The sequence below is a fragment of the Neophocaena asiaeorientalis genome, unplaced genomic scaffold (genome assembly GCF_003031525.2).
Source record: "Neophocaena asiaeorientalis asiaeorientalis breed wild unplaced genomic scaffold, Neophocaena_asiaeorientalis_V1.1 scaffold70, whole genome shotgun sequence".
NCBI classification, from domain to species: Eukaryota; Metazoa; Chordata; class Mammalia; order Artiodactyla; family Phocoenidae; genus Neophocaena; species Neophocaena asiaeorientalis.
In genome coordinates this window covers 5262115-5274230 of record NW_020175410.1, presented here as the reverse complement: position 1 = coordinate 5274230, position 12116 = coordinate 5262115, and the positions used below count along the sequence as shown (strand labels likewise).

General features: G+C 35.8%; 1 protein-coding gene across 1 annotated transcript in view; it reads right to left on the bottom strand.

Annotated features, from left to right (window-relative positions):
* The window catches only part of THSD7A (thrombospondin type 1 domain containing 7A), a 440791-nt gene that overhangs the window by 202095 nt on the left and 226580 nt on the right, over positions 1 to 12116 (bottom strand). The window contains exons 3-4 of the mRNA XM_024767036.1: positions 11585 to 11833; positions 8412 to 8593 (exon numbers count right to left, since the gene is read on the bottom strand). Of these exons, the coding sequence (XP_024622804.1) occupies positions 8412 to 8593; positions 11585 to 11833 (431 nt within the window). The remainder of the gene's footprint in view (positions 1 to 8411; positions 8594 to 11584; positions 11834 to 12116) is intronic.

The window sequence follows — 12116 nt, the reverse complement described above, 5'->3', positions numbered from 1 at the left end:
ATAAACATAATCAATACTCTCACTGTCATCATATCATCATCATTATGGTATCATTTCCTTTTAGAGTGGGCATTTGGCTCTTAAGTGTAGGTATTTGTTGTAAGTATTTCGTTAGACTTCATATTGCTGGAGAAATTTCAATGTGTCTAGCCTATTGCATCATAAAATTATTATCTAGTATGTTTTATCCTTCCTAGCTTAATATCACTCACATATTTAACAGCACACCATCTATGACTTTGTCAAAGGCACCAACATACATAATGAATTTTATTATCTTCTCTGGGTAATAATTCCTTTGTCATTATTACCTTTGTCTAAGTAATCAAGCCAGTGTCATTCACCCTTCCCATTAGCAAACTGGGAGAAAAATGAGAATGATACAAAGGGAGATAGGTTTGAAATACTCAGGAATTTTCAGATGTTTCCTTCAGTTTTAAAAGTTTAGTCATTCTCATGCTTCACTGAACAATATCAAGTTAGCAACATAATTTTTATTGCGTTTTATGTTTGTGAAGATTATCCTTCACTCTAAAAATACTGGAGAAAATTCTGGGCATTTTTGATTATCCAATAAAGTTTTCTATCAAATGCTGTTTAATCAATCCAACCATTAAATCTTCTGGATAGTTTTGACACTGCACACATATATAACTCAAATCAATCTCATGTTATTTCTCATGTTAAAATAAAATTTTCAGTTGCACTTTGTATATAAAGATGGCATTACTGCCTGGGAAATACAACGTGTGATCTGTTCAGGTATTTTCCAGCAGTGGTAAATGTTTGGACTGAGTAATCCACACTCTTAGTTTGATCATGGCAAAAAACTTATAAAACAGTTGGTTGGTCTTATAATAATAACAAAAACAAAATGACTTTCTGTAATAACCTTTAACTCTGACATTTGAAAAGTCATATTTCTAGATTTTTAGTCTTTTTTATTTGGTATTAATTAGACTGTCTCTAAGAAAACAATGATTTTTTTTCTCTTGTTCAGTACTTTTATTGAATTGACTCATTTTTATTTAATACCTTTTAGAAAAGTGTGTATATATATAATGTATTTTTATGTTAATAATTATTCTTAATTTTTTAACAGGCATAATAACTTAGTAATATATAAGGGTGCTCAATATCTCTACGCTTTCCCAAACAATACACTCCTTATTATTTCCTCCTGTCACATATTATTGTTGGTCATTAACTAATTTACAGTGTTTTAATCATGAAAATTATTGTTGTTGCTTCACACATATTTATACTTATTTAGATTACCCACATGCTTACCAAATTCTTTGCACATCTTGAATTCTTCTCTTTCTGGGTTCAATTTCCTTCTTTCTAAACATCATTTAGCGGTACTTTCAGTAAGGGTTTATTAATCCTTTCACTTTTGTCTTAATTTTGCCCATAGTTTTCAATGATAGGTAGTTGGATAAATAATTTTAAGTTGACAGTTATTTTCCTTTCAGTACTTTCAATATATTATTTTTATTATATTCATCTTCTGTAGCTGTTGAGAATTTCACTGCTAATTTGTTAATTCTTTTGTAATTAATTTTCTCCTTCTCTCTGTTCCTTTTAATATGTCTTTGGAGTTGATGAGTTGAGAATTCACTACATTGTATATAAAGTGTACATATATTATTATCCTGCTTGCAAATTTTCTTGATCCTGTATATCTTGTCTTTCATCAATTCCAGACAATTCTCTCATCTTTTCTCTTGATTGTCTCACTCTGAACCTTCTTGTTTTCTTCATGACTGTTATCCTTGCTTTCATTCTCAACTTCTATTTTCAGTGTTGCACTTTGAATAATTTGCTTGCATTTGTCTTTAGTTTACTAATAATTGTTTATCTCAATGTGTATAATCTACCCATTTGTTTATTTCCAGTTAAATTATTTTTCAGTTCCAGAACTTTTGTTTCTTTCCTTTTTCTTTTTTTAAAATCTGGTCTTTTTAATTGTGACTCATTATATTTAATGTTTTAATTTTTCCTTTACATCATAAATAAGTTTTAGCATACGTATTTTATAGTTTGTATCTGCTTTTTCTAATATTTCCAAGTCTAATATTTGCAAATCTAATATTTAGTCTAATATTTGCAAGTCTAATTTTACTGTTTGTTAGGCATTCTAAATCCTGTTTACAATGAATTGTTTTTCCTCATGTAGTTCACAAATTTGAATGGTGCAGTTTACCTGGGAAAATCCTGCAGCTTAGGTTAAGGTATTCCCATCTTTAGAGTTTTTGCTTTCACTATGTCAGGCACCTTGCTAATATCACTGACTGACATCATTTCTTATATTAATTTTCAGCTTTGTGGTCTTTGGACTTAATGGAAGTACCATACATTTGAAACTTAAACTCATATGAGTACAGGCCCATAGCTGGAATTTTTAGGAGAGGTTTGTTTTTGCCCTGATTTAAGGCTGAAGCTGATCTGCTTCCTTGTTATCTCCCTCTATAAGTAAGTTGAATTTCTCTGCTCACTCAATCATTGATGCTATAACCATTTGAGGCTGATGAAGTAATGCAGTATTTCTGCTTGTACTCTCTTTCTCTGAGTACAAGTTTATGTCATGCCCTCAAGTCCCCATAATGTAAACCCTTGTTCTGTACCATCCCTACCCAAGGGCAACCACAGAAAGCATCATCTCAGCCTTCATGGTTTGCTTTGGGAAACTGTTTAGTTAATCAAGACCTCAGTTCTTCTCTTAAAAGTATTTAAAACAATATTGTATCCTGAATGTCTAGGTATTTTTTAAAGGATGATTTTCAGCTATTCTAGTCTGCCACATTGCTTGAAATGTAACAAAAGTGCAATTAAATAGCCATTTTTAGGTAAATAAAGTTAAGTAATGTACATCAAGATATAAGGCCAAGCAGAAATGAAAACCAGATTTCCTGATTATCTGTCTGGGGTTCTCTTGAAAGTAGTCTTAAGATGAAAATTCAAAAGATTTTTAAGCTATCTATATAATTAGAAAAGAGGAAAATAGACATATAAAACTATTCTCTTAAATGAGTGGCCAACCTGACACAAAGTGTATACATTTTGACTCTCATCATCTGATCTAACAACTAGATCATGTGTCCTCTATTCCAAGTCAGAGGTGTGAATAGTTAACTATTCAGGGGTGAAGAATGGTTTCTGTGGATATAGCCCCTAGCTGAAATAGAGAATGTTTAAGTATACCTGAAATGCTGATGAGACAATTTTCAGACAAATTTAAAAGGAAATTGTACTATTTTACAAAGGGGAGAGTAAACATGTCAAACAACAAATGTTTATTAAACACTGACTAAGTCAAAGGTACTGTAAGCATTGTTATCATGTTTACACAACTTCAGAGCTGCCTCATTATATTTTTCTTTGATTGCCTTTTTGGTTGAATATTTCCTGACATGTCATTAGTAAGCTCTTCCTCTACTAAAAATTGTTAATTTACCTCTGGCGTAGACCAATGACCAGCTTAATCTAATTCTCAAAATATAAGTTTTTATTAGCTTCTATCCCAATGGCTGAAACCTCCTGGAATCTCACCTTCCATTTTGTAATCCACTGATCACAGAGAAATTTCCTAGGGAAACAGCCCTTCTCTTCCACAAAATATCCAGAGGACTGATTTCCGAGGAAGGTTTGATTCCTTCAGGGATTTGGGATTTAAAACATAGGAATGTTTTAGTTATTCTATAATTATATCACAGTGCTTTTTACAACCCACTGCACCAGTGTAGGCTATGTTTCCCAAATGTAGCCATTATGTGATTTAGTTCCTTCTTCATTTACCATAGGAAGATTAAGAGAGAACAAAGTGGTGTGTTTAAAAATATAATGATAAATTATGAAAAGTGGTTATACCTTCATTAATTTACCACAACAAAAGTGTTCATAACCACACTTTATATATGCTTATGTAATTATGGTATTATCCTAGTGACATTTTTAAAAGTTAATTAATTTATTTTTTTGGCTGCACTGGGTCTTCGTTGCTGCGTGCGGGCTTTCTCTAGTTGTGGTGAGCGGGGGCTACTCTTTGTTGCAGTGTGCAGGCTTCTCATTGCAGTGGCTTCTCTTTGTTGTGGAGCACGGGCTCTGGAGTGCATGGGCTTCAGTAGTTGTAGCACGCGGGCTTAGTTGCTCCACAGCCTGTGGGATCTTCCCTGACCACGGCTCGAACCCGTGTCCCCTGCATTGGCAGGCAGATTCTTAACCACTGCACCACCAGGGAAGTCCCCTAGTGACATTTTAAAGTCAGTAAATTTAAAAATCTTTTTATGTTTTTCTATAATTTATATCTATATAATCATGTTCTAGAAAGACAAGAAACAAAATCATTTCTATTTCATGGGACAGCTTCTATCTATTTCTAGCCAAATTGAAAGTAAAAGTAAATTACTATCTTTCCTAGAGGGTTTAAGAATTATATCAGGGAATGTATAGAGAACCCTGATACACATTTCTGATTGAAATGTTATGCAAAATAGTCTCACGCACCTGTTATTTCAAAAGTGATGGATAGGAAAGATGCAGCACTAGACTTCGATGCACTCTCTGATACTTTCTGAAATAACAGGGAAATAGCACCATAAGCATAGCCTTTTTTTTTTCAAAATAGTGTTGACTGAAGTGGGCTAGTCTGTGGAAACTGTAGATAAAAGACTACAATTACAAAGAATTTGCATTGCATTTAGGGATGGTGACTATTTTATTCTTATTTCTTTGCAGATGGGAAAATATGAGCTCTTTATTCATCCTTCTGTCTACCCATTCACAGTACAATCATCCTTCCCTCAATCCATCTTTCTACTGATTCTCCAAACCTTTCTGCCGGTTTATCTCATTCTGTGTCATCATACAGGCTCATTATCCAGGCTGTCTTTCTTAATAACCTCAGATCCCACAGACCTTCTCCAGATTTCGGTGTGGATTATTTGCTACATTTTCTATAAAGGAATGTTCTAAAATCTCCTATAATATAAACTGCAGTAAGTTTTATGGTGCTTTATAACCAATACCTTTGGTGCCCCTCATTTAAGAACATGTTCAATCTGTATCAAATGGAAGAATTTCTTGAATTACTATAGCTAAAATCTACGTTCAATTCACTTTGAACTCTTAAAAAAGTCAATTCGCGTTCATGCATCTAATGATCAGCAACATTTTCATCAGCTTTCTAGGACTTACACTGATAACCTCCCCATGGGCAAGGCCTTGTCCTGTCATATCCTGAGAAGGATAGAGTTCATGCCAGCGTAAGTTGGATATTCTTCAAGCCTACTGGAATTCTGAAGAGCCAGATGACAGAAACTGTCAAAGATTTTACTACTAAGTCTCCTCAGTACAGAACTTGTCAAGCCTTTCTTCTAAAGAAGTGATTATGGAAAATTTGATCACCTGAATATTGTGTTAGAATTGGGAGAATTCCAAGAATAAAATGTGGATACTCTCCAATATCAAGCAGATATATTTTTCCTATTGTCTACAGATGCCATCACCAACTTAGTAAGTATTGATAATTCAACTCATTTCAAGTTTTGAATAACATACTTTATACTTTGTGAGAACTTTAATAATAAATATTTCAATTTCCCGCAAATTAAATATATTAGCTCCAAGGAAAAGAATTTTTAGGGCCTCGTGTGGGGTGAGTCAATTAACAGTAGTAAATACGCCAGTGAATAAAGTGATTTAATATGACCCTGCCTTTGTGCTAAGGTGGTCATTATCATTCTTCTGTGTAATATGATGTACGAAGATAATAAAGGAAGTTTATGTGAATTTCATATCACTTGTTTACAGTATTTTTTGCATCAAGAAATTTTATTTTTGAGCTAAAGTATTTTATTTTGAATTAAGGGTTTTTTTGTTTTTTTGCAGTACGCGGGCCTCTCACTGTTGTGGTCTCTCCCACTGCGGAGCACAGGCTCCGGACGCGTAGGCTCAGTGGCCATGGCTCATGGGCCCAGCTGCTCCGTGGCATGTGGGATCCTCCCGGACCGGGGCACGAACCCATGTCCTCTGCATCGGCAGGCGGACTCTCAACCACTGTGCCACCAGGGAAGCCCTAAGGTATTTTTAATAGTTTGGTTATGTGTGAAAACGACATTTATAGGACACGAAGTGTGAATCTACAAAAACAAAAGTGTAGTCCTTGTTCTTCAAATTAAGTGCAATATGAATTGCTCTTAGAGTGGGTTGTTCATGGTTACACAGTCAGGATTTCCTGAGATCAGTACCTTCTAACTAGGATTGAATGAGGAAGTTATTTTGAGAGGTTTCCCTGTTTTTATGAAGTAAGCTTTCATTCTTTCTTATTTGTTTAAGAAGACAGACTGTGAACAATCTTCACAGCCCACAGTCTAAGTATTCTCCATTCACACGTATTTACAGTCTTTACATGTCACCCTTGGGATGCTGGTATATTAAACAAGTTTCCTATTGGGCAATGTTAAGTACTTCTAGCGGGAACTCAGTCTAAGTTCTGAGGAAAAAAAGCTGCAACTTTTAGCAAGAATCAGCTATTTTTGCAATAAGAGGTTTATTAATATTCTTGGTATTGGACATGAAAGGACACAAATTCCTAAGTTATTCATGTTACATACCTACATGATTAAATATTAATTTTAGGTGAATTGACTACTTCCATGTCTATTAATCTCTGCTTTGGCATTTGCTTTAGTCCAACAGATACATCTTAATAATAATATGCTTTGTGTTTTCCCTTTTTTCTGTGACTTACTTTTGTTGCTCTGCAGTGCTTTGACAGCAGTAGAAGGGGAATTCTATGACAAAATGATTTTTTTAAATGTCCTGTTGCAATTCAGAATTCTGAAGGATCTTTTTGAAAGCAATAACCTACAGGATATAACTGACGTTCAGAAACTAAAATCTAATCTACCTCTAGCAGTGAAATTATACTACTCTGAAAGGGCTGCTATAATAAATCCACCTAAGAGTGTTAAAAATGCAGCCATTAAAGTGGCCAAGACAATATTAATGTACTAACATTACATGTTTTATGGTATTTCCTTAAAACCTCAAGATACGTTAGTAGTAAAATGTATCCCTAGGCTAGATTCCTAAATGAGCTAACGTGCTGTGTAAAGCTAGTGGATACAAAACAATTAAAATTTTCAAGTTGCAAATGCAAAACTTTAGTCCTTATTTCCCAAGAATTACTGGTCACCAGTGCCACTTCTTTTTTGGGGGAGGCAAAGGAGCCACCTCTTCTTTTGTTTTATGAAATGCCCATTTCATAAAACATGTATGAAGTGTATGTGTCATAACTCAGCTCAAGTTCCACCTCCTTTGTGAAGGTTCCTCTTTCTATGATCTCCCTATGGTTATTCTAAAACTCAATTATAATGCATATCATACTGCATTATAACCATTGGGCTGTTTGTGTGCCCTCAAGATGACCATGAGCATTTTCCTGACATGAAGTTTGTATTGATATTTTCATCCTCACCACCACACAAAATCTTTGGAGCTCTCCTGGCAACTGATCAATATATGTTGAATGTATTAGTGATAGAAGTCCTGCAATCCCTCAGGTAGTGAAATGTAAGAGGGTCTGCTTACAGCATTGCTTGAAAAGTCTCATATTTGTGTGGACTAACGGGCTACTAATTGAATATAAACTTGATCCAATAATGAGTAAAATTTTAGAGTTGGGACAGGGAAGAAGTTGAGACACAGATGTAGAGAACAAACGTATGGACACCAAGCGGGGAAAGCCGCAGCGGGGTGGTGGTAGTGGTGTGCTGAACTGGGCGATTGGGATTGACATGTATACAATGATGTGTATAAAATTGATGACTAATAAGAACCTGCTGTATAAAATAATAAAATTAAATTAAAAAATTATAAAAAAAGAAGTCATGCCTTTGGGTTAAAGACTTTTTCCTGTAGTTTTTTTGTTTGTTTTGTTTTTTTTTCCTGTAGTTTTATTCTGTATTTATTTCTTTTAAATTCAAATTGAAATTTTCACTCAATACCATAATTAACTTATTTTTTCAACCCCATTATAAACAGCAAAATAAGGTGTTCTTTTTACAAGCACGTTTTACTTCTTCTTATGTGAAGAAAAGAAAATTTGGACTTTGGAACACATACTTGCATTCTATATGTATCCTTACGAGATACATCTTTATTCTATTTTTATAATTAATTACTCCTACTAAAGAGAGGTTTGTCAGTGAATCAGAACGGACCAAAGATGGAACTGTATTAATTATTTTTACAACCATAATTTAGACTACTGTTCACCATAGTCAATATCAGCCATAATGTGAACAGAAATATGACTCTTCCTGCCCCAAACGGCTACATATACACCCCTGCAGGATGATCCCACTCTTGGTCTCCACAGTTGAGTACTTGAGAAGAAAACAGCTTACCTTCTTTGTCCTTGTGGGAGTTTAAGTGTGAGAGGAGGTCCTCGTTGGCCTGCACGCAGTACACCTCTCGGGTCTGGACCCCTCCTCCGCAGAGGGCCGTCTGGTTGCCCCGCCTCTTGTCCTGCTGACTGAGCAGAGGATCCACACGGCACTCAGTCCACTCTGTAGTCCTCCAGCCATACCTAGATAAAGAAAATGATGGCAGTGGCAACCTGTTTACTGAATAAAACTTTTCTCCACTCCTATTTCTTGTTCCTCAAAAAGATTAATCTGAGGCTTTCCTGGTGGCACAGTGGTTGAGAGTCTGCCTGCCAATGCAGGGTACACGGGTTTGAGCCCTAGTCTGGGAAGATCCCACATGCCGCGGAGCAACTAGGCCCGTGAGCCACAACTACTGAGCTTGCGCGTCTGCAGCTTGTGCTCCACAACAAGAGGGGCCGCGACAGTGAGAGGCCGTGCACCACGATGAAGAGTGGCCCCTGCTTGCCGCAACTAGAGAAAGCCCTCACACAGAAATGAAGACCCAACACAGACAAAAATAGAATAAATAAAATAAATAAAAATTTATTAAAAAAAGATTGATCTGAAAAATACTTGCCTCTTGAATTAATCTTAGACTACTTCTAAGGTGCAGGTTCACTTTCAATCCCTTCCTCTACATCCTCATCCCGCTCCATTTAAAGAGGGGTTAAATTTAAGATGATCCAGTTTTAATTGCAACTACTGGAAGTTACTTATAAATATTTTATGAAAAGAGAGCATAATGCTGAAAACATGAAATTTTACGTTCAATTAAGCTGAACTCAGGCTTGCCCTTTCTTGATGCTTATAAGCAAAGGAAGGTTGAATCTGAGAATGGAACACATTCTAAATGATGATGAACCCAAACATTTGTTTTGTCTCTAACAGAATGCATGAAAATTGCAGCTTCGTACTGGATCAAAATTATAATTGTGTGTTAGTAATAAAAATGTAACATAATTCAGAGTTTTCTCTTTATTGTTGAGAATAAGAGTTTTTTTTTTTTCCTGTAGCACTGAGCATCCCTGATGAGTGCTGATGAATGATGAAAAGAGCTGACGTTTCTAATCAGTGGAACACAGGAAAGATGATCTGTGATTCTAAACTAAAGCTCCAATAAAGATTATGATGTGAAAAAAATGTCAGGGGATTGTCAGCCCAACACATACTTTAAGGAGATAGACAGGGAACCATTTCCCGATGCCACTGAAGATAGAAAGTGATGGCATTTCTCCACCTCGAGGAAAATGGATATTCTAAAAGCACAAAGAAAATGGCTCATGTAGCACTTTGTTTCACTTTAACCAAGATGCCTCCTTAGTAATCAGATTAACAGCCAACATAGGTACAAATGGGTGTGCTAATGTTCACCTCAGTTACACAGAAAGGTTAAGTGGGCTCTAGGATGTCTCATCTAGAGGCTTTGCTTTGTCAGTGGTAAAGTTTCATGACAGTAAAGCTGAACTTCATGCTCGTTTTTCAGTTTTTATAAGTGGGGATTCATGGCTTAATAGAGGTGCAGGACTGGGGCATCAAGGAACGACACTCTTGACATACATTTATAAAGGAAGTGCAGCATTCAGGTCAATTCTAAAAACATGGATACTTGATGCCTTAGGAGGAGAGACAGTGAAGGAAAGTAAAACCAAACAAGTCATTCATTAGGGGAGCTAAAATGAAAATGTTGGTTTTTTTTTTATAGAATGGAGTCCCAATTTAGGTCATCCTAAGGAGTCCTGTGAGAGGAACAAATTTTTAGTAACGTCAATTGATCTCACGTTCTAAAAAAGTGCTATCATCCATAAAGGGTTAGAAGAAAGATTCAGAATAGAGATTTTAATTAATAGCTAATGGCGTTTGAATATTTGAGAGGATAAAGAATAAAACACCTAGCTTGAGACAAAAATGGAAGAAACTTGTAGGAGACAAAACACTCTGATTAGAGAACCTGGCAACTTCCTTGAAACTGTTATGTAGAGGGGAACACACAAGTCAGCAGGACAGGCAGAGTAGTTAGGAAGAAAACTCTCTAGAGCATTCCGTCACTTGTTATATCAGAGAAGGGATGATTCCAAAGTGCTGCATAATTGAAGATCTTGTCTGAATCATTACTATTCTTTGTTATTATTACTGTTAGAAATGGGAGGAGGAACAATAATAGTAGCAATTTTCCTCCTCACTGTGTCATGCAGTTCAAGCTGTATGCATGTTCTCTAAGTATTTGAAATATTCCAGGGAAACTTTCAAGGAAGCTTGTGCATATCTACTGAGAAACTAAGATTCTGTAAGTTGTTTCATAAATATTCTATATTCAGACTAAGCTGAAATATATTTATCACCAAGATAATTCACAGTAATGTCTTGGAGATGATATTTTTTAAGGATAAAAAGAATATAGTTACACTGCCAAATATTTCAAAATTAGTCTTATTTCATCTGAATTCAATGCACATTGATTGGGCACTTACTGTATGCCTGGTCCTATGACATGCAAGCAATTAAAAAACAAACAAGCCCCACCCCCAAGGTTCATAAGCAGCCTTTGTCCTGAAGGAGCTTAAAGTCTCATTATTTTGATGTAGCATTTTACTCTATTCAATAGGAATTGTTATATACAGTACTGAATTTTAATGGGACTTGCTCAATAAGCAATAGGAACCTGTATTTTGGAACTTTATTTTACCTTATAGACTAGTTGACAAACTACAGCCAAATCCAACCTGTCCCCTGTTCTTATAAGTAAATTTTATTGGAACATATCCACACTCATTTGTTTACATATTACCTATAGCTCCAATGGCAGAGCTGAAGCGTGACAGAGACACATGTGGCTTGTAAAGGCTAACATATTCACTATCTTCTCCTTTATGGAAAAAGCCTGCCAATCCCCATTATAGAAAATACACAAACAGGGAATTGCCGTTAAAAATCTAACTTTCATGGAGACTGGGAAATACAGCTTGTTAAAGACACTTTTACCCTGTAAAACCAGTAATTTTTACAGGATAGTGTTTGTAGAGAGATATTTTTCTACTTCGAATTTGTAAAAATCTCTATTTCTCAACATACTATCCAGTTGAAATCAAACCGCTAAAGGAACATACAGTTTGGGCAGAAAGGGCAGCAGATACCACCGTCCTTTATTTACTCACATGGCACAGGGGGCAACTCCATCTCCTTGAGACACACAGGGTTCTTTTTCCTCAAGTTCTGGACACTCCTTCTCACTGCCAATAGGAAACTGCCTGATGAGCCGCGTCCTCACACGGGTGCCTTTAGGGGATGCCATATCATGGCATGTTTTTGAGCAGGGGCTCCACGCAGACCACTCTGACACCTGGCACTCTTTGGTGATCACACAGGCCTGGAAGGTCAGTGGCAGCTTCTCTTGTTGGCAAAAGCTGCAAAAGAGCATCAATATTCTCATCACAGACTCACAGGCAGGCATGAACTTTGTCTTCTACACGCCAGAGTGAAATCAGCTTGGACATTTTTATTTCTACTTGGAGGTACAATTCCAATTTCATTAAAAAGATATCAACATTTACGATGTGTAAAAGCTGTTAGACTCAAAGCTAACATTTGCATTTCTTCCTATTTTGTAAGAGTTGTTAAACCGCTCATAGGAAATAGAAAATAAACGGGTTATGCAAAATTAGCTGAAACTAAGTTTACCATATTGTT